Source organism: Barbus barbus (assembly GCF_936440315.1).
Source record: "Barbus barbus genome assembly, chromosome: 48".
NCBI classification, from domain to species: domain Eukaryota; kingdom Metazoa; phylum Chordata; class Actinopteri; order Cypriniformes; family Cyprinidae; genus Barbus; species Barbus barbus.
In genome coordinates, this window is record NC_136726.1 from 15403208 (window position 1) to 15427484 (window position 24277).

Sequence of the window (24277 nt, forward strand, 5' to 3'; positions counted from 1 at the left end):
GCGCGGTGTCTGAGATTTTTTTAACGGTTTTTTTTAAATCTCTTTTAACGGTTAAGATGCTTTCTGAATTACTTTTTTCTTTACTAGGATTTTTTCTTTAATTTTAAGAGTAAATGCCCACATTTCTAAGAATTTTCTTAGAATTTTGTCACTAGGAGCTACTTTTTGCAAAATTCTAAGAAAATTCTTAGAAATGTGGGCGTTTACTCTTAAAATTAAAGAAAAAATCCTAGTAAAGAAAAAAGTAATTCAGAAAGCATCTTAACCCTTAAAAGAGGTCTTAAGGTCAAACTTGTTAGGAGTACGGACGAGGACTTTTAAGGGGCTTAAGAGTTTCTTTAACAGCGGAGAAAATGGACGAAAATGAAGAGGGAGAAGAAATGTGTTGCACACAATGCATGACAGTGAGTTAATAAGACGCTGCACTTTAGTTCGTGCAGGGATCATGTTTGTGACTGATCTTATTAAAGACATGCTAACAACTCCGACACCGCGCTGAAATGCCATAGCACCAGAAATGGACGTAATCACTACATTAACATATTTGGCAACTGGAAAAATGAAACCATGCAGCAGTGATGATTTGGGTCTGTTACAGCACTTATGTCGCTGGTCATTTCCTATAAAATACGTGAAGTATGACAGCATAATAAAAAATTAAGAAAATATATATAATATACATATAACATGTGTGTGTGTGAGAGAGCGAGAGAGAGTACGGAAAAATTACGCCTGTCATTTCAAAGTGAAGTCTAATAATATACCCTACTCTTAAAAGTGCTCATTTATTTCCTTCTTGGACAACCAACCAATCACAGTCTTCAAAAGACTGTATCATAGCTGGCAACGGGGTCAGCCCCGCCTCCTCACTAAGATAAAAGTTTTAGTCTTTTCCTCCCTCCGAGTTGCTGTCAGATTGGTCCTGAATCACTTTTAAGCTAAGACTCCTAGTTAGAATTTTTTAAGCTAAATTAGGAGCTCTCTAAAAGGATTCTTAGAATCTTTAGGAATACGGGCCCAGAATAGCATAGAGATTTGGGGATAAGTTCATCTATCTCTCTCCACCTCTAACTCAAAATGTTGTATTTCAATAACAGACGACTGCAAAATTATCAGTTTCTCTGGTGTTTTTATTTATAGGTATGTGTTAGAGTGAAATTAACATTTTTGTTTTATTCTATAAACTACTGACAACATTTCTTCCAAATTCCAAATAAACATCTTGTCATTTAGAGCATTTATTTGCAGAAAATGACAACTGGTCAAAAAAAAAAATCCAGTTTTCTGACCTAAAATAATGCAGAGAAAACATGTTCATATTCATTTTTAGACATCACAATACTAATGTGTTCACAAATCAATATTTGTTGGAATAAATCTGATTTTCGTTCATAGCTTTCATGCATGTTGGCATGCACTCCACCAGTCTTTCACATTGCTTTTGGTTGAATATATGCCACATTTGATGGCTTGTGACCATCCATCTTCCTCTTGATCACATTCCAGAGGTTTTAAATGTAGTTCAGGTCTGGAAATTAGGCTGGCCATGACAGGGTCTTGATCTAGTGGTCCTCCATTGACACCTTTACTGACCTGGCTGTAAATGGAGCGTTGTCCTGCTGGAAAAAATAATCCTCAGTGTTGGGTAACAGTGACTATGTTTATATGGACATCGGTAATCTAATTATTTACTTTATTCTAAATAAGACAATATTAATGGCACACGTCATTATATCCCCAAGCGATGCCATCCGACGTCCCTTCCAAAATTATACATATAAATATAGAGTTCATCTTCGTTTTGATGCCATATACAGTTTTGGTGTGTTTTTTTTTTATTTTACGAAAGCTTCAAGTGCAGTTAATTACTTGTCATTCTATATGTGCAAACAGATAATGGCGTTGTTGAAGCCATGCTCCTCTTTTGTTTAGTGTCAAATGGTTGACAACTGCCGTGTATGTATCCTGTCGCAAAATGTGGCGAAAAGTCCTACACGACGGTATTTTCAGAACCGATAATATAACATGAATACTATGAAAATGATGTTAAAAATCATGTTGCGCCATTGTTTCATCGCTTTACAGTGTCGCAATGACCGTCTTTTTGCAGTAAAGGACCTGTCATAGTTTAATGAGTGAGAAGATGACACGAAGCAATGCAAGTTTAGCTTCAATGAAAACAGATTAGTGCACATGCAGCTCCCGATCGGGGCGAAGTTCACAGGATTTTGTCCACAAAATGATAAGAGCAAACATTATTTTAACCAGAGGTGGAAAGAGTACGAAAATATTTTAATCAAGTACCATTACCTTAATTAAATTTTACTTAAGTACAAGTAAAAGTACCAGTCTAAAAAACTACTCAAGTAAAAAGTAGCTCATTTAAAATTTACTCAGAGTAAAAATTACTTTGTTACTTTTTAACAGTGGGAGGGAGGCAACAATGGGATAGGCCAAGGGTGTCAAACTCAGTTCCTGGAGGGCCACAGCCCTACAACAGTATAGATATATAACGGTAATTAAACACATCCGATCTAGCTAAAGCTGGATCAGATGTGTTTAATTAGGGTTATATCTATACTAATCTAATCATCTAGGCTTATTTGAAAACTACATGGTATGTGTGTTGGAGCAGGGTTGGAACTAAATTTTACAGGGCTGCAGCTCTCCAGGAACTGAGTTTGACACCCCTGGGATAGGCCTATAAATCTCAAATTTGTTGTTTTTAATTAAAGGAATCAGTTATTTAGAATAATAAGACATTTGGGCTGTTACCAGGCAAATTAAATTAGTATCAACAAAATTCATCTTTGCAATGCAGAGGAAACGCATAAGCTTCATCTGAAGTGGTATTTAGATTCAATTCAATTCAAGTTTATTTGTATAGCGATTTTTCCGATACAAATCGTTGCAAAGCAGCTCTAGGAATTTAAGTTTCCACAATATATTTATATATTGCAGAACCTTAATATGTTTAATTTATGGCAAAATTTGGTAATTCTGTATGTTGTCTGAGCATTGTCATCCTCCGAAGTCCTCTGAGGGGTTGGTATTACCTTTCCTCAGGTGTTCGGTCATCTCGGATCATTTAAGGGTTGGATTCAGACTGAAGTTTATCCCGTGGCAGAAACAAATAGAGACATAATTAGCGTAGCTGCTGTTCCATCTAAGCAAAAATGATTTGTTCAACCCAAGCTAAAGAATAATAATAATGTACATTTGATCAGATATAACTGCAGTACAAGATTATAAGATGCATTATGTGAATGCTTGGCTAAAGAGATGTGTCTTTAATCTAGATTTAAACAGAGAGAGTGTGTCTAAACACCGAACGTTATCAGGAAGGCTATTGCAGAGTTTGGGAGCCAAATTTGAAAAAGCTCTACCTCCATAGTGGACTTTGCTATCCTAGGTACTACCAAAAGTCCAGAGTTCTGTGACCTTAGGGAGCGGGTTGGATTGTAGCGTGGTAGAAGACAAGTTAGGTACACAGGAGCTAAACCATTTAGGGCCTTATAGGCAAGTAATAATATTTTGTAAATGATACGGAACTGAATAGGTAGCCAGTGCAGAGACTGTAAAATTGGGGTAATATGATCATATTTTCTTAACCTGGTAATAACTCTAGCCACTGCATTTTGGACTATCTGTAGCTTGTTTATTGAAGATGCAGGACACCTAGCAGTGCATTACAATAGTCCAGTCTAGAGGTCATGAATGCATGAACTAGCTTTTCTGCATCAGAAACAGGTAGCATGTTTCGAAGCTTGGCAATGTTTCTAAGATGGAAGAATGCTGTTTTTGTAACATGGGAAATATGATTTTCAAAGGACAAGTTGCTGTCTAATATAACACCCAGATTTTTTTATTTTAGAGGACGTGACAGTGCATCCGTCTAGTTGCAAATTGTAATCCAAGAGATTCTGTGTACTGTTTTTTGGTCCAATAAGTAATATCTCTGTCTTATCTGAATTTAATAGGAGGAAATTATTGGTCATCCAATCTTTTAAATTTTTTACACAATCTATTAGCTTAGATAGTTTAGAAGTTTCATCTGGTCTTGTTGAGATATATAGTTTAGTATCATCAGCATAACAATGAAAACTAATCCCGTATTTTCTAATAATATTACCAAGAGGCAACATGTATATTGAAAATAGCAGAGGACCTAGGGCAGATCCTTGTGGTACTCCATGCTTTACTGGTGATAATTGTGATGACTCTCCATTTAAATGAACAAAGTGGTAGCGATCGGACAGGTAGGATCTAAACCATCTTAAAGCCTGCCCTTGAATACCAGTATAGTTTTGTAATCGATCTATGAGTATGTCATGGTCTATAGTGTCGAACGCAGCACTAAGATCAAGTAATACTAGCAATGAGATGCAGCCTTGATCTGAAGCAAGAAGCAAGTCATTTGTAATTTTAACAAGTGCAGTTTCTGTACTATGGTGAGGCCTGAAACCTGACTGAAATTCTTCATATAGATCATTTTTTTGCAAGAAGGAGCACAATTGAGCAGACACAACTTTTTCTAAAATTTTAGACATAAACGGAAGATTTGAAATGGGTCTGTAATTTGCCAGTTCATTGGAATCTAGTTGTGGTTTCTTAATAAGAGGCTTAATAACCGCCAGCTTGAATGGTTTTGGGACGTGACCTAAAGATAACGATGAGTTAATAATATTGAGAAGCGGTTCTTCTGCTACAGGTAACAACTCTTTCAGTAGTTTAGTGGGTACAGGATCTAATAAACACGTTGTTGGTTTACATGCACTGATAAGTTTATTTAGCTCTTCCTGTCCTATAGTTGTAAAGCACTGCAGTTTTTCTTTGGGTGCGATGAATGAAGCTGAAATACTAGACGCAGTAGAATCTACATTTGATATTGTATTTCTGATGTTATCTATTTTATCAGTAAAGAAATTCATAAAATCATTACTATTAAACTGTGAGGGAATATTTAGATTGGGTGGCGTCTGTTTATTTGTTAATCTAGCCACTGTGCTAAATAAGAACCTTGGATTGTTTTGGTTATCTATGAGTTTGCGGATATGCTCTGCCCTGGCAGCTTTTAGAGCCTGTCTATAGCTGGACATACTGTTTCTCCACACAATTCTAAAAACTTCCAAGTTAGTTTTTCTCCATTTGCGCTCAAGATTACGAGTTTCTTTCTTGAGAGAATGGGTATAACTGTTGTACGTTTTTCTCTAACCTTTTTCAATTTGAGGGGGGCAACAGCTTCTAATGTATTAGAGACGATAGTGCCCATGTTGATAGTCATTTCGTCTAGTTCATGTGTATTTATGGGTACACAGAGCAGTTGAGATATATCAGGCAGGTTATTTGTGAATCTGTCTTTGGTGGCTGGAACAATAGTTCTGCCTGGACGATAACGCGGAGCCATATAACTAATATCAGTAATACGCAGCATGCACGATACAAGGAAATGATCAGTAACATCATCACTTTGAGGTACGATATGTATATTGGTAAAATCAATTCCATGCGATATAATTAAATCTAGTGTATGATTAAAACGATGAGTGGGCCCGCTGACGTTTTGCTTGACTCCAAAAGAGTTTAATAGGTCAGTAAACGCAAGTCCTAACGCATCATTTGTATTATCAACGTGAATCTTAAAATCTCCGACAATTAGCAGTTTATCAACATTAACCAATAGATCTGAGAGGAAATATGAATTGAGCAAGAGTTTTGCTATATTAATTTTAGTATCAATGATATGAAGGGAATGTTTCTGGCGCGCTGACGACCACTAATATGAAGCAAGTGAGAGAGTGAGATTTATATTTAATGCTTTTTCTTTGGTTGAGTCTGAAATCTGAAAACAATCTGAGAGAGAGAAATAATAACATGATTTTGAATATTACTTTGACTGTTAGAATAACACTTTACAATAAAGCAACATTTGTTGCATCAATTGCGCAACTTCAGTGCTATTTTTTTCTTCAAACTTCTTCAAAATGAAACCTATGTTTCCGGTAGGTTTTTTTTTTTAGGAGACATTTATTTTGCACTGTGTGTTTGCACTGAAAAGATTAGATTTGAATATATTTTCATCTTATTACTTCAGTTAGCCTATTTATTTTTTTCTCCAACATCAAAATGTAACCTATGTTCCCTTTAGGTTTTTTGTTACAGTTTGATACAAAGGTATTAACATATGAATCTGTTTTTATTATTATTATTAATAATATATTTTTTTTAATTCACTTATCTTTTGAGGCTGGTTATTTGCCACCTATGATATCGATTTAGTATCGATACCGAGGTACTACATTCTGGTATCGTACCAAAGCCAAAATTATGGTATCGAGCCATCCCTAATGCTGATAGTCAAATTGCACATCGTTAAAACAACAATTACGATATTGCCACAGACGATATCGCACACCCTGCACCACTGTCTTTTTGGCTAATTTGTGCAAAACCTTTTGCTAAACTGCCAAAGCTTCATTTTAACCACCAATGCAATGATGCAAGTATTTACCTCTACATGCTTGTGAAGGGTTGATGTCGAGGTTTTATAAGCTGCTAGTTTGGTCTCCCTAGGCAAACACAGCTTACACTGCATAATAGAGCATAAACATGGCCAGGGGCTCAGTTCATTTCCTTCGAGTTCAACTTCAGCAGAATACGACGGGGTTTGGGTTTCAGCTGTGTTTGCACCACTAACGCCTGCCTTGTCTCTCTGCATCTTTCTTGTGATTTTAGCGCCAGTTTGTTCTCCTGCCCATTATATACTGCAGTAGTTTCCAGGGAGCAATTTATTTATTTTTTTACTCAGTAATGAATGCGTTTTAAAATGTAGAGAAGTACAATACTTCAAACAAAATAGACTTAAGTAAAAGTAAAATCTGTAAAATTACAGATTTTAAAAATTAAGGTAAAAAGTAGAAGTACACAAAAAAGCTACTCAATTACAGTAACGCGAGTAAATGTAATTCGTTACTTTCCACCTCTGATTTTAACACATTTTATTATTTCACACTCAGTATTTTAACTTAAGCGCTGCAAGCCATGCATACAGCGGACATGACAGGTTTTCTAGTACGCAAAACAAGTACTTTAAAGGAATTCCTTAGCTTATTGCTGTTACTGTGGCAGCCAACAACAACACAGCACACACATTTTTATATTAAGTTATATTGAAAAAGTTTAAATTAACGGATTTCTATGGAGACCGGAACACGAGAGCACCCAAACGGAAGTTAGAATCCGTCATGGGTGCCACTCATCGGTTACTCAGGAAAAAGGTCTGTACTGCACTTTGATAATGCAACTAAAACAGGAATACTCCACGTCTTAATTCAATTTGTGTTTACTTCTAGTATGTTTTTAGCAGGATTAAAGGGGTCATCGGATGCCCATTTTCCACAAGTTTATATGATTCTTTAGGGTCTTAATGAAACGTCTATAACATACTGTACTTTTGTTAAAATTTCTCAATGGTAGTGTAAAACAACACCCTTTTTACCTTGCTAAAAACAGCTCTGCTCACCCCGCCCCTCTCTTCCATGGGGTGACAAGCAGTTCTCATCAGTATTGCCAATTTAGCAATTTTGTTGCTAAATTTAGCAACTTTTCAGACTACCCTAGCAACGTTTTCTTCCACAAGCAACTAGCAACAAATTTAGCTATTTTTAAAATTTATTTGGCAACTTTTTGCAACTTTTGTTCCATCTAAATTACACAGAAAGAGGAACCAAAGATTGCCTAGCATGAATTAAGTTAGCTACATAATTGTTCATTTATGATACACCTTGTAGCTTGTACCTGTGATTGTTGATCAGTTAGTACACTGTAAGAAAAATATCTAGAAAAATGGAAAAGGTGCTAGAAATTTTCCAAGACATATCCATTATCCATTGTGTAACCCGAAAACACAAAATACAATGCGTAATTTAAAATGCAGGTAAAAAACCTGTGAAAAATCAATATGGAAAATTGCTTCATATTAACATAGTAGATTATGCCCTATTTTTACAGACTCTTCTTGGTGTAGCATACTAACTGCTAATGCACTGCTTAAAAGTATAATTGTTCAGAATGTATAGTTTTACTTGTTTACTTCAAATGAAATCAAATCACTTTTATTGTCACATCACCACTGCACATGTGCCTTGGTGAGTGAGATTCTTAAGAGCGTGCTCCAGACAGTGGAGAAACAATTTACATATAAACATTACCATACATACTTACAGACTTATACAGATGACAATGTGTAATATACACATACATATACTCAGTCAAATCTCAGCCTGGCTTTTCTTTGCTTTTCATTGATGAAGGACTTTTTCTAGCTTTGCACAACTTCAGCCCTGTTTCGAAGCTTCCTCACCGTGCACTTCACCACAGCTTCCATCTGCCATTCTTTTCGTATAGGTCACTTGATGTCATCCTATGATTGTTGAGTGACATTCAAATGAGTTGGCGGTCATCCTGATCAGTGGAGAGTCAGTAGTTGTTTTTTGATTCCAATTACTTTTGAGGTACTACTAGCACTGTTTTTGCCATCCAGCTGGTCCTTTTGCAAGAGGATATTAAAGACCACAGAATATATATATATATAGAGAGAGAGAGAGAATGTAATAATCTAGAGAAACAAATATTTATAGACGAATACATAAGAAATGAATTTTGGTCTCTTGCACAATTTAAAAAATTTTGGAAAAAAAATAAAAACATTTTATTCATCGATTTATTTATAGACTTTTAAAAGTAAATTCAGCAAGACAAGACTGCTTTGATGTTTTCTTGCACCATGCCAGCTCTGTTAGACATCCAATAAATCACCCGTGCGTTAACTGGCATGGACACTCGTTCCTGGCAAGACATGAATTAAACCTAATACAGCATGGATCAGCACCACCTGTTCTCTCAGAACAACAAGCCTTAGAACCAAAACTTATCGTTTTCATTTCAAGAACAACACTTTACATAAAAACACTCTTAAACCACTATAAAAGGGCTCTTGGGGACTGACCTGGTTTGAAAAGAATGATACCATTCACTTATAATGTCCATATCAAATCAATTATCTTTCTAATTAAGTCACATTCACAGATTTAACAGTGACCCTTGCTACTCATATAGTCCTAAACATACAAATGAATGTAAGGTTGTTTATATGTTTATATAAATACATATTGAAATAATAATGTATGTATATATTTAGCGTGGTATACTAATGTTTCATACTTTTATTCCTGATATCTACTAAACCCATTTATGCCTAAATTTGCAGATTAAATATTTAAAAGATAACCATCAAATACCTCTCAGCTATCGTAATATCTGGTATAATAATAAAATGGCTTAATCCTGTGAAATTAAGAGACTTCCACAGCAGGAAACTATTTCTAATGAAGACTACTTTTAGATATAGCATTAATAAAAGAAATTAGAAGGTCATTGAAAAAGCAGGAACTTGTTAATCATTTATGTCCGAGACGTGTAAAAAAAAAAATTGAATAAAGCAAATACTTTTCCTAAAGGCAAATTTCCTCAAGTAATATGCTTTTTACATCGCTTGAATTTTACAAGGATGTAGTTTATATTAAAATTTCTTCTATTGGTAGCAAGGGACATCTTAAGGGTCAGCTCTATTGATGAGCTTTTTAAAAGCATTCTGTTTTATTTGTCCTTGCCTGATTTTAGGCAGTAAACGGGGAATATTCTAAGAGATATTTCTCTGATATCACTACATACACCAGGAGTTTTGAAGGCTTATTGCAGAGCAGGTTCCTGCTTGTCAGCGACTTTTTCTCTGCTTTGTCAGTGATTGAATTTAGAGCCTTTAATACCCAGAATTTTATCAGGCCATTCATAACAAACCGCTGGAATATCCCCAAGTTCAATCTAGATTTACCATTATTGATCAAAACACATGGCACATCTGAAATTGGATTGGTCGTCTTGGAAAATATATATAAAAAAAATAAGAGTGAGGCTCATTTTAATGCACGCCACTCAGTTTTCAAGCATGATAAGGTATGAGGTATTTAAGCCATTCTTAATATTGATCTTAATTGTGATTAGACTTTAAACCAAAACAATTTAACTCAAGAAATCCATATTGGCATTGTAGGGAGGCTAGTTGTAAAATGTGAACTTAAAGCGCCCTCTAGAGGCCGGTACATTATTTATTATATTTTAATGTAATATTTTTTTTTGAGGGGGGGATTATAATATATATATATATATATATATATATATATATATATATATATATATATATAATTTAAAATATGTATTATAATATTTATACAGCATCTTCATTCATAGTATTATATATTTAATATGAATTAATAACATCTATTATGAATATATCTCTTAGCGTAATAAAATTATGATATAATTGTTTTATATATTTCTTTAAATATTTTTGTATGTCAAACACATTAAACATCATGAACCAAACCTTTTTTGAGGATTGTTTCACATCTTGCAGAGACAGCCTTTTTTTGTGCACTGTAAGACCATGGTTTTCAACTGGTTGGCCATTAGGGGGCCTCAGTAAACTTACAAAGATTAACAATGATACACAAAAATTTTATACTACATTGAAATGTAAAAAAAAAAAAAAACTTCAAAGAAAGCATTTGAAACTCAATATATAGTGCAATCTGTATCAGAAAAATCTGAAATCACTAAAACTAACTAATTAACTAAATAAATAAATCAGCAGATTTAAAAGGTTTGCCATGACAAATTCTCACAGACATATTTACTTCTAGCAAAAGCAAAGGCTGTTATCTCAGTTGTAAGAATGCAAAAAAGCAAAGAGTGGTCTTTCGTTTTTGTAAAAAAACTGGCCTGACCACTTTATTTATTAGTTCATTGCGATGATTATGTATTCAAATGAACACCACATTCTGCTCCATGATATGGCTGATTTCAAAATTTGTATAAATTGGACTGGAGAGGAGAAGCAATGACAAATCATGAAAAACAATAGGCCTATGTCAAAGAATCAGAGAAAATTTGATTCCCCATGACATGCCCCCTTTAAAACATTATCCGTTTAAAACATTTTTCTTTCATTCTAGAAAAGGGGGAGGGGGGGTACCATTGTAAGATGGTAATATTTATGTGCAAGAAATAATTGTAAGAAATAAATGTTTTAAAGAAATTTAAAAAGTGGTCATACTAACTGGTTTATACGGTGGCTGGGAAAGCTCAACGCGCTGCAAAAAACTCCTGCAAATTAAGAAAACAACTTCATCAATTTTACAACACGCGCGCAGCAAATGCTCACAACACAACGTAATAAAGAAACGCACTGCAAATAAAAGTCTTTATTTGGTTGTGTTGTGAGCATTTTGTCATTTGTTAAGAAAGGTAAGCAATAAATACCATTTTGTGGCTCTTTAATGTGTCGTGAGAAATCATCGTAGCACATCAGTTAAAGCAGCACACGAACCGATCATCTTTTCATATTTACATAAAGCATGAAATAAACATAAATGAACATCAGAAGGTATTTTATTTCAAACAGAGAAAGACATCAATACACACAATTTTTTTCAAGTTTAAGTCCACCAACATTAGTTTTTTCAATTGCTAACAAGCATTGTTCAATACTGAAGCCACATTTTCAAAACTGTTCACACATTGAATCAATAATAATTTTATTCCGGTCCTGACAAATTTTCACATTCAGCGATACAGAAGTCTATGCGGACCAAACTGTGAATCATTTTTCATTGCTTTCAGACAAAATGCATGCATTGACCACATTTTTTCACAATCCATAAACACTTTTGTCATTCATACTCCACCACTGTTAATAAGTTTTTAGATCTTTCAAACCTAAAGCCATGATCCTCTAGAGCAAGGATTAGAAGCAGTCAAACAATACTCTCCCTTTCATACCGATTATATGGCTTCTTTTCCCGTTCTGATCTTCTGGGCTGGTCCTTAGGCCATGGCGGTTTGTTATTCGATTTTTCCCTGTCTGAATTATTTCCATTTTTCTGTGATAACGGATTAGCGCTTTCTCCAATTCTTCTGGAGACGTTTCCGGGCCATATAGGAGGAACTCCTTAGCTCCCATTATGGATACTCCACCCATAAATAAAAAAATGCAATCATCATTTAATTACCCACATTGTTAAGATATTTTGAAGAATGAAAAAATTGTTTTGGTTCCATAAAAATGAGGAAACTGCCAAACAGATACTGACAATGTGAGTCTTCACAGACAAGACAGAGCAGGTTACTTTTGGTGTGAAACAAAGTCTCAGCTTTCACATTTTGTAATTTTTTACTAATAATAATAAGTTTTATTTATATAGCGCCTTTTCAGTGCTCAAGATTGCGTAAATAATAAATAAACATGACAAACAAAAGCACAAGTGAAAAACAAAATATAACACGGTGAGACAACACAACACAAAATAAGAATGGTAACATACAGAAAACAAAAATATGTAGGGCATAACTTATAAATTATAACATTCAGAGAACAGGGGCCTGTACCATGATGGTGGCTGAACAAACTCAGGGTTACAGGATTAGTTTTGAGTTGGCAAAACCAAACCAGTCCAATCCGGCTTTGTTGGTACCATGAAGCTGATCATCAACTTTCTCTGTCAACTCAGGCTTGATCCTGAGTTAATGGAGCTCGTGCACATGAATGTGTGACATCAGTAATGAGCAGCCAATCACATGCCTTGAAACTGTGATTCACTTCTTGTGAGAGAGTCAGTGCGATTCACTACCAAAGATTAAAAGATTGAACGATATGAAGAATTTAAACACATTTGCACAGCAAGATGAAACGATCGATCCATGAAAGAGGAAAACTTATCTTACCATATAAGTGCAAGTAAAATTTGTAAAGTTAATAATATTTATAGATATAACAACACTTAAAAATCTAAACTCATATGTAGTCATGTTTACAGCTATTGATTCTAAAACGTATTTATATTGCATATTATCTATATGTTTAGATTAATTTAAAATAAAAGCTTAATAATTACTATTTAATTAAACTGGCTTGTGTAATGGATTAAGGGTATAATTATATAAATAATAAAAAATAATCATCTCTAAAAATCAGATGATTTTATCTTTAAAAATGTTTTATTATGTAGCGTCCTTTAATTTGGAGTAAGAGAAACTGGAGGAGTGGCGTTATTGCGTTAGAGATGTGTCACTTTGCTTGAAGCTGATTGGTCAAATTTCGGTTTGAGCTCTCTAAACCAGAACATAACCTGCCCCGGAGCAGGTTAGCTGTGGAGCGCAAGTTACTATGGCGATGAACACTGCTAAAAGCCAAACCACTTTCATGGTACCTAAAACCCAGAGTTGGCACAAACTAAACTGAAACTTACCTGGATAGCCAGCTAAACCGGCTTCATGGTACAGGCCCCAGGAGAGTTTTAAGAAGTGATGTAAAATCAAGATTATTATTGACACAGCGAAGAGATGGGGGGGAAAGAGTTCCAAAGTTTGGGTGCAGCAACAATGAATGATCTACGCCCCATTGAAGCAAGGTGATACTGAGAAGACAAGAATCAAACTCAGTTTCTGGAGGGCCACAGCCCAGCAGAGTTTAGCTCCAACCCTAATTAAACACACCTGATCCAGATAATAACGTCCGTCAGGCTAATTTGAAAACTACATGGTTTGTGTGTTGGATCAGGGTTGGAATTAAACTCTACAGGGGTGCGGCCCTCCAGGAACTGAGTTTGACACCCCTGATCTAATGGGAGTACCAGCTATCTCAGAAGAAAAGTTATTAGGAATGATTCTAGTGAGTTACGGGGTTCCAACAATAATGATATTGATTTTGTCCATGTTTAGTTTAAAAAAAAATTGAGGTTAGCCAGTCTTTTATTTCATGTACAGAAGTAGAGATTTTGTCAATTTGACTGGATAGAGTGGGCCTACATATAGAGTAAATTTGAATGTCATCAGCATATGAGTGGTAATTACAATCCTTGTCAGTACAAGATTTGACACAGAGGTAGTATGTAAATAATGAATAATAGTGGGCCAAGAACAGATCCCTGGGGGACACCTTGCTTCAAATGGACAGTAGGGGATCAAAAATCCGGCACTGATATGTAGAACTGTCTGTCAGAGAGATAAGAAGAAAACCATGAAAGAACAGCACCAGAAATACCCAAATCAGAGAGGCAGGAAATCAGTAAATCATGAGAAACAGTATCAAAAGCAGAACTAAGGTCAAGGAGCGAAAGTATAGAGAACCAGAGTCACCAGAGAGTAGTAGATCATTTAGTACCTTTACAAGAGCAGTTTCTGTGCTATGCAATCGACGAAAGCCAGATTGAAAGAGATTATTTTCAACTAGAAAAGACTGAAGCTGGGAGGCAACAGTACTTTCCAGTAATTTAGCAATGAACAGTAAATTTGAAATTGGATGATAATTAGATAAAACTGAGGGATCAAGATTGTTTTTTTTGAGAACTGGGATGACTGCAGTTAAAGGGGGTCATCGGATGCCCATTTTCCACAAGTTGATACGATTCGTTAGGGCAGTGGTGGGCAAACTTTTTGACTCGAGGGCCACATCAAGTTTTCCACATTAAGTGAGGGGCCGCATAATATGAAGCTTTAATTTATTAAAAATTGACACTTACTACTGTACTATGTATACTTGTACCTACATGGCAGTTCTATTCTTGTACCTCTACCTATTTTTATGAGCACTTTGACACAGATAAGTTGCATCAGTGTACAAATCAATTAATGTATAAGACACATTTAAAATTTCATTCAGAAATAATGTAAAATAAAATAAACATTTACAAACATTAGAAACGTGTTTTTATATTCCCTACACTCCACAAACAATCCTGTAAATTTAGCAGTGTTCAGAATAGAAAAAAGAACAAAAACATAAGTAAAAAATAAACAAAAATTATAGTGGCATTCACTATAAACATATATTATAATTGCCCAGCCTAAATATTTAAAGCGAAACTGAAACTAGCGACGTGGTTGCTGGAAAATGCTATCAGGAGTGATAGCGGGCCGCAGATGACGCGGGCTGTAGTTTGGACACCCCTGCTTTAGAGTCTTAATGAAAAGACTATAACATACTTTGGTTAAAATTTCACAATGGTAGTGTAAAAAACACCTTTTTTACCATGTCAAAATCAGCTCTGTTTTTAGCAAGCCATTATAGTCCATGTTGCTTTAAATGCTAATGAGCTCTGCTTACCCCATGGGGTGATGAGCAGTACTGTTTACTTTAGCCGCGAAACTTGCTATCTAGCACTTAATTAGGAAAAGTTATTTGCAAAGAGTCATAAAAAAACAACCTTATACTCACTTCTTCTGTAGATGAAGCTGGGTCACGAATGATTCGCGCAAACATAGACGCATTTAGGCAGATTGGCGCATTCCCTTCAAAACGAAAGTAAAGTTAATGACGACTGCTATATTCATTATTACATCCAACAACAAAACACCTCAATAATCGGAGACGTTCTTGTCTTCACCTGCACCAGAGTCGACACAATGGCGGACTGATGACAGCTCACTCAGGGCGGGTCTAAGGTAAGACAGCCTTGTCAATCAAATATCGTGGGAGCGGGCTGTGCAGAACTACGTCATTCTGACAGGAATCTCAGAACAGCCTGATTTGAGAAAGGGGATTTTAAAATAGGGATTTTTTTTTTTTTTTTAAACGCTGGTTGGATTTTTATCATTATAGGATGGATGTGTACACACACTTCCAACACACATTTTTGTTCAAACAACTTGGAAAGTGAATTTTGCATCCGATAACCCCTTTAAGAAATTGAAAAAATAAATACAGTTTTGTGGCTCTTTAATATGTTATGACAGATACCACGTCAGTTAAAGCACAAAATAAACATGAATGAACATCAGAAGGTATTTTATTTCAACCACGGAAAGACATCAATACACACAATTATTCAAGTTTAAGTCCACCGACGTTAATCTACTCTCCTGTCTGATTTGTTTATTGGAGAAAATGGTGGATTCAGCATTATGATTGGTCAGATCGCCTGTCAATCATGCTCCTGTGAAGGGTCAATTGCTAACAGAATTTTCACTTTTGGGTGGATATTTTAGAACTCTTCAACAAATGGTTCTTTCTATAGAACCCAAAATGATTCTTCTGTGGCATTGCTGCAAAAACACCCTTTATTTTTTAAGAGCACACAAAAAATAATCATAGCAGGAAGCCATGTAAGCAATAAAAAAGTGTATTTGCTTTGTCTTTTCATTAATTTGGAATTTATCAACAGCAAAGAATCACATAAATTGAGCCAAACATTTGTCTTTGGACACTAAATACAAATCTATAGTATACACACTGAATCAATGAAAAATTTAAACCTTTTGACTAAATAATGATCATATTCTTCTGCATTATAAAAAAATAGAAACAACATAACAAATCTACACAGATCTCCAATGTATAAAATTTGTTTGTGCAAAGCTTCTTTCACATGAGGCTAAGAATATAAAAGTAGAAAAATAGTTGTGCATGCATTACCTTATATTACAAAAAAGTATGAAGGTTTTGTCCTCAGTGAGTGAGAGTGACATGTTTTTCAGATCCTCGGAAGAGTTGACAGCTTTGTAGCCGAGCTTGTCTAAAATGTTCTTACAGACAGTTTGTGTGTAATTAACCATTTCATAAGACAAATTTACCCTCCAGCTCTCTGCGTTGGCTGCCGAATCCCTCAGCGTGCCGTACTTGTGCGCTGCTGACACGTCGTTATTGCCTCTTGTGTTGTTGTGTATCCAGTCCACCACACTTTTTTCCAAAGAAAGACCAAGGAATTCATAAACCTCCTTGGTTTTTTGGAGAGGATTCCTGGCCAAGTCCTCATATCTCATCAGCATGTACCGTCCACGAAGCCACGGCGGTCGGCTCAAGCCGGTGGACACCGAGTTCAGAGAGTCGCCACACACTGTCGTGAGCTGAGTCAAATTCAAGTTGTAAGGTTTACGGCCTGTGGCTCTCCAGATCCGCCATAGGCGGTATGTGTCCCGAAAGGTTTCAATCCTAGAAGATAATATCCCACGCGGGTCCCTCACCAGCTGAATAACTTTCAGATTAAGCAGAGGGTCCTCGATCAGTGCTTTAAGATCATTGACCTCTGGAATACGCACTGTTTTAATGGCCACGTGCCGTCTTTCCCGACATGATTCGGTAGCGAGGGTCAAGTTAAGGGAGGCACACTTTTGAACACAATCCCCCTCTTCTATATTGCCATCGCTGGAGCTGAAAGCATCACAGACCGGCATAGAGCAGAGGGCTTTGCTGGCTCCTCGTCGAAACAGTTTATCCGTGGTATGGTTTGCTGGCTGCGGCTTGATGTAACTCTCTAAGAAATACAAGTCGCAGTTGTACAAGCTTCTAAGAAGGTCACGACTGGCTTCCAGCCACAACTTGTGCTCAACAGCATATCTGCTGGGAGAGAGGTGAGGGATTAAGGTCGTTTGGACATGATAGAGTGGTTCAAAAAGATAGAAAACATCTGAGTGCTGGTTGAACAACTGTCCAAAGAAAGAGGAGCCGCTGCGTGGGGTCGCCAAGATGAGGATGTTAGTCTTCCTGGTGGAATTGCAATTATCACACATCCAATCGAAGGTCTTCACATCCTGTCCCAAGCCACAGTTCAAAAGGTTAAGAAACTGACATTTATGAACATAAAAACCTATAAAAATCTTCATCGCTGTGTATTGAATCGGTATAGACACCAATGCAAGCAGAATCACGGTCTTCCTTGAACACTTCATAGCTGGATAAGTTTATTTAGATGATGTAGTCCTGTCAACAAAGACCTGCTGAAAAAAATTATAAAAAATCATTCGAGTCTGTATTACAAGCACTAACGATTTTATTTGAAATTCAGGTGCGAATGAGCAAGTTAAACTTCTGGACTCGCTGACAGCCCTTCTCTATGTTGATCTCTGCCTGCTATGATCCTTTGTATAAATCTGAAGGATTGAGTTTTTTTAGATTCCATCACATCACAATTCTGGAATGTAGATGGGCTACTAAATGAATTCTTCTCATAAACAGCCTCAAGATTATCCCTGGAGAATAGCCATAGGCAAAGTTTCAGTTGTGATATCTGACATGTTTATGATTTATTGATGCTCAGTTAACCTTTAACATACTTTATATCTTTTGACACATACTTTCATTTTATTTTAGCCCTGACTGTGACTGTCCCATTTTTATAGGCTAATAACATTACAAGCTGGAATATCATTCAGTTATTATTGTCAAAAAAAGCATTATTAATCAGTTTTAAACCTCCAACCAGACGAGTAATAACAAAGGAAACTTTATCTATAAACTCTATGCTAATTCATGAAATGCACCAATTTAACTTGTAAATATGTGTGTTTGTTTTGTTTGGGGTCAGAGGTTTTTTGAAAATTCCAAACAGACTATTTTCTTTTCATTAGGTTTCCTTTTTTTTTTTTTTTTTTTTTTTTTTTAAAGTTAACTGTTATGGGTGTATAGCAGGGGTGTCCAAACTAGGTCCAGGAGAGCCACTGTCCTGCAGAGTTTAGCTCCAACACCAATTAAACACACCTGAACCAGCAAATCAAGGTTTTCCTAGGCGCACTAGAAACGTCCAGGCAGGTGTGTTGAGGCAAGTTGGAGCTAAACCCTGCAGGACAGTGGCCCTCCAGGAGTGATTTTGGACACCCCTGGTTTATAGGTATAATATTTTACTATATATAATATATAATGAGCAATAATAAAATAATAATACTCACCTTAGAATTAAAATGTTTGTGCAATGTATGTGGTACAGTGTGCCAAAAGCAATGAAGTAAACTTGTTTGGTAACAGCTATTAGTGGCTGTCATTCAGTCAAAAGCAGTGGGCAATTTTGTTCTAATGCACGGATCCAATCTATTGATACACATCTGATTTTATTCCCAACAGTTTACATTCACTTAAGAGCTTGTGCATTGAGTTCTTTTTTAGCAGGCTACATCCGTAAAATCATAGAGCTTTGACAAATCATGTAAAAAGCTAAAAAGAAAAGAAACTTGATTCTCCTCACAACAGTCAGAATACTGCTTTCTTTGACATCTTTGAAAGGTCCTCTACTGGCATTTTTCTTTCCATTTACTAAGGGCTACTAATTACACAGATGCTGCCATCCTTTCTTAAATAACTCTCCTCCTCTCTGTTTTCATCCATATATTCGAGCATAATATACATTTAGAAAGTCATGTAAACACTTAAAAAGCGTTCGTACGAAATCCAAGAACTGTGCTAGTGTGCATTGTTGCTCCCATCTAGAGGCAATTTGTAAATAACATTTCGTTTTAATTTGCCATTGACAGGTTTGGTTAATGCAAAGGATATTCTAAGAGATATTTCAGTCATGTTATTGGACTCATAAGACAGCAAAAATTAAGATAATAAGAAATGTACAGCCCTAGAGTGACACTGAACTAACTAAGTGACACTAAGAAAACACAATGTAGTCTTCCAATTAAATGCAAATAAATAGTTGTGTTTTACACTGACAAACGTCTTGTTTAAATTCTTCAGCAAATTTACAACTCCCTAAAACATTCTAATAGTATTAATATATAATATAAATGTCATATATTATAAAGAAATATATTAAATATTGTAATTTACTTTTTAACTAATTTATAATAACTCTTATGATGATGGTTATTATATAATTTATTACATTATATATAAATAACATACAAATTATATTAATATGAATTTACATTATTTGGGGCGAAATATTGTAATACACATTATAAATTCATATATTAATTATTATACAACAATCTGATTAGTACTACTACTAATAATAATAATAATAATTATTATTAATATAATAGTAATGTACTATGTTAAAGTGTAGATTAAGTGTGTAGTTCCTGGACAGTTGAGTTTGAAAAATGAGACAAGGTATATAATTAAGGTGTGGATAAATTAGATACTTCGTGACTTGCGTTTAATTGATAGGGCTAGGTTTTGACACAAATTTCACGATTCGATTCCCATTCACAAGCTTGCAATTCGATTCGATTCAATATCAATTATTTTGGATATACAGTGCCCTCCAAAAGTATTGGAACAGTAAGGCCAATTCCTTTATTTTTGCTGTAGACTGAAAACATTTGGGTTTGACATCAAAAGTATATGAATATGAGATGAGAGATTAACATTTCAGCTTTTATTTACAGGTATTTTCATCTGGATCTGATACATAACTTAGAAGATAGCACCTTTTGTTTGAACCCACCCATTTTTCATGTTACCAAAAGTATTGGAACATGTGACTGACAGGTGTGTTTTGTTGCTCTGGTGTGTCCTATTAATTGATTATTCAAACAGTAAATATCACTGAATGTCTGCGCTCAGTTTCAGATCCGTGCAGACTGCATTTATAGTTAGTTAGACATGTAACCAACATGGAAACCAGAGAGGTGTCTATGGGTGAAAAACGAGCAATTGTGAAGCTGAGAGAAGATGAAATGTCAATCAAACCATTGCACAAACACTGGCAATAGCAAGTACAACCATTTGGAATCTCTTGAGGAAGAAAGAAACCACTGGTGTACTAAGTAACACACCTCAAATGGGTAGATTAAGGAAAACATCTGCAGTTGATAACAGAAGCATTGTGACAGCTGTAAAGAAAGACCCTAAAACAACTGTTAGTGACATCAGCAACAACCTCCAGAGGGCAGGAGTGAAGGTATCACAATCTACTGTTCGCAGAATTCTTCATGAACAAAAGTACAGAGGCTACACCAGAAGATGCAAACCACTCATTAGCAAGAAGAATAGGAGACGAGCCTCAAAACTTCTGGGACCAGGTTTTATGGACTGATTTTATGGACCAAAGTGATGGAAAGGCTAAAGTTTGGAGAAAGAAAGGATCTGCTCATGATCCCAAACATACAAGCTCCTCTGAAACATGAGAATTACAGAACCTCAGACACTTTGAACTTCTGAGATGGACAACACACACACAGTGCATTAACATACAGACATCTGTCTCCACGTCCCACTGAGAGAAAATGTGGGAAAACGCCTCTCTGACATATGCATCAGTTCCTTTTCATCCCCTCTTCCCCTCACTCATCCTTCCCTTCACTCAACTCACTCAGAATGGTCACTTGCATTAATGATATTTACAGTCATGTTTGGTATCATTTGAATTGTCTCAGGGCAACTGGTACAATGGTCTCATTCTTATAAGAAGTAAACTAAAAGGTAATACAGATCCTAAGAGTTCAGAGATATTTTGCACACTGTAGAGGGCGGGTCAGTTCCCAGTGGTTTTCATGCTAAATTACCTTTTGTCACAAAAGGTGTTAACTCGCAAATTACAATTGTTAGTTCCTGTCTCCATCTCAGGGGGTATTGGTCTTGGTCTGAAGTACTTAAGGAAATGTTGCAAAAGGATCGAGGCGATTCTGTCGCCAGAAGCCCGTAGTGTGGGGTGTCTCGATACTTAATACTATGTATTTCTATAAAGTCAGGTATGCATCTTTTAGATTTATCTTTGAGCATTTATCGCGTTTTGGAACCAAACTCGTTTTGGGAGAAAATGTGGAACAGCATGATTCAAGGCTTAGGAAGCTTCTGGAGAGAGTATGAAGTATCAATTTGAAATTAAATCAGGAAAAGTGCAAGATCAGAATGGATGAAATAAAGTATATCGGGTATGTACTAAGTGGAGAAGATCTGAAGCCAGTCCCAGACAAGATCAAAAGCAATTGTGGAGATGCCCAAACCACAAGACAAATCTGCTTTAATGAGGTTTCTTGGCATGGTTCAATACCTCGCAAAGTTTGTTCCAAACCTGTCTGAGACCAGTGCGCCGCTGAGGAAACTTGGAGTGGCACTGGGAAAGTGGGAGTGGAGTGGCACTGGGAAACATCACAGCAAAAGAGTTTTGAGGCACTTAAGTCACAGCTGAGCAATGCTCCAGTTCTCAAATTCTTTGATGTCAACAAGGACGTGACTCTTTCTGTTGCTGCTAGTAACTTTATGGGAAGACCGTAAGAGTACAGTCAGACCACTAGTCACTGGAGACAGTGTTCAAAAAGCCTCTTCAGAAAGCCCCACCATGTCTGCAGAGGATGTTGATGAAACTCCAGCCCTATGACTTGCAGGTAACCTACAAACCTGGAAAAGAGTTGAAAATAGCAGATACGCTTAGCAGAGCCTACCTGGAAGAAGAAACAGAACAACTACTGGATGGAGACTTGGAAGTACACCAATTGTCAGAATGTCTGCCCTTGTCGGAAGAGAAATTGAGAGCTGTCAAGGAAACTACTTTAGCAGATAAAGAACTGCAGATGGTGAAAGCAGTAGTCAAAACAGGATGGCCTAAACAAATCAGAAGTGTGCCACCTGCAATAAGGAAGTACTGAACCTTCAAGGAACAACTGACCCTCCCAGAAAGACTGTTGTTCAAAAATGCAAGACTGGTAGTGCTGCAAAGCAGAAATGCTGGAGAAAATTCATGAAGCTCATTTAGGAGTGATGAAGTGCAAAGAGAGAGCGAGAGATGTACTGTTCTGGCTGGGAATGGGAAAACAAATTGAAGATATGGTGTCAAAGTGTGCTGTGTGCAATACCTTCAGAAGGAATAACACCAAAGAACCTCTCGTCAGTCATGACTTACCAGACAGAGCATGGGCAAAGGTAGGAGTTGACCTCTTTCACTTCAACCAAGCAGACTACCTGCTATGTGTGGAATACTTCTCGAAATTTCCTGAAATTGCAAAATTAACACAGACAACAAGCCAACATATGATAACGGCAATGAAGTCAATTTTCGCAAGACATGGAATTCCGGATGAAGTTGTCTCAGATAACGGACCACAGTTTGTGAGTGCACAATTTAGAAACTTCAGTGATAAATGGGAGTTCAGACACTTAACTTCAAGCCCCAGATATCCTCAGTCAAACGGTCAATGTGAAAGAGCTATACAGACCATTAAGAATCTGCTCAAGAAAGCGCAAGAAAGTCATGGAGACCCGTACATTGCTCTTCTTGAGTACAGGAATACGCCACTTGGAGAAGTGAAGTTGTCTCCTGCATAACTGCTTACGGGCCGCAGACTGACAGATTGCCAACAGCGAGTAAGTTGTTACAACCACAGCTGCATAAAGGGGTTCAGAAAAGCCTAAAAGTCAGACAGCTAAAGCAAAAGTTCTACTATGATCGAGGTTCAAGAGACCTACCTGCTCTGAGGGAAAGAGAAAGGTGAGATTGAGAGTTGATAAGTCACTGGCAGTCAGCTGTCGTGGTGGAAAAGCCAAGGTCATACCTGGTTCAAACGCAGGATGGAGAATTTTACAGAAGAAATCGAAAACACCTGCTCAAGACGAAAGAGACAAGTTTCCAGAATTCACACATTCAGGATTCATTTGATCCAGCAATAAATGACTGTGTCCCAGATGTGGTGTCTGCAATGCCAGTGTCACTGCCAATAACAACACCTGGACTGTTGTCTTCAATGCCTGAAGTTGTTGAAGAAGAGACTGTAAAAGTGATACGTTCTGGCAGAGTGGTTAGGCCACCAAAGCATTATTCGTGCTAAAGTTCTAAGGACTGTAGTAAAGTAATTGTTTGAGAGTTTAACACCTGTCGTTTGGTTTGGTGACATTGAGTTCAAAATTTAAAGTAAGTTGCAAAGCTAAAGCTTTGAAAGAAGTTTATTGTAGTGTATACATATTGTTCTTTAGGAAAAAAAAAAAAGGAAGATGTGGCCTCCCATGGCTCCCTGAGTCTGCTGATCCACCATGGCTTCCGGGTCTGCCTGATCCGCCCTGGTGGTCCCTCCAGTGTCCCTGTCCTGTACCAGCCTCCAGGGCACACTGTTACGTGTTTGTTCCTGTTTGCCCTTATTTGGTAGTTCCTGTTCTCATTAGTTAATCATGGTTCATTCATTTCACCTATCTTGTATCATCCATATCGTTTGCTCATTAGTTATAAGCCTTCTGTTTCTGTTCAGTCTTTTTCTCGTATTAATGTTATTATAATGGTCTACGTGTGTTGATGTTTATTAAAAGTATCTCTACGTCTACTCCTTCGTCTTGTGCCATTCCTACAACCATGACCCGTGACAGTATTATGATTAGTACTACTAACTGCAACAAAAACAAGAAGAATGTATAATATTACAACAATAATAACAACAACAACAACAGTAAAAATGTATTATACTACAGTCTGTTGACATACAATAATATATTTATAAATGATATACATATTTG

General features: G+C 36.4%; 1 protein-coding gene across 1 annotated transcript; it reads right to left on the reverse strand.

The window, feature by feature from the left end:
• Positions 1–16524: 16524 nt before the first annotated feature.
• LOC306867017 (carbohydrate sulfotransferase 1-like) lies at positions 16525–17781 on the reverse strand (the record flags this gene model as incomplete). Its single annotated transcript, XM_079412481.1, has 1 exon — positions 16525–17781. One exon carries the CDS (start codon positions 17779–17781, stop codon positions 16525–16527), a length of 1257 nt encoding a protein of 418 aa, XP_079268607.1.
• Positions 17782–24277: the final 6496 nt, after the last annotated feature.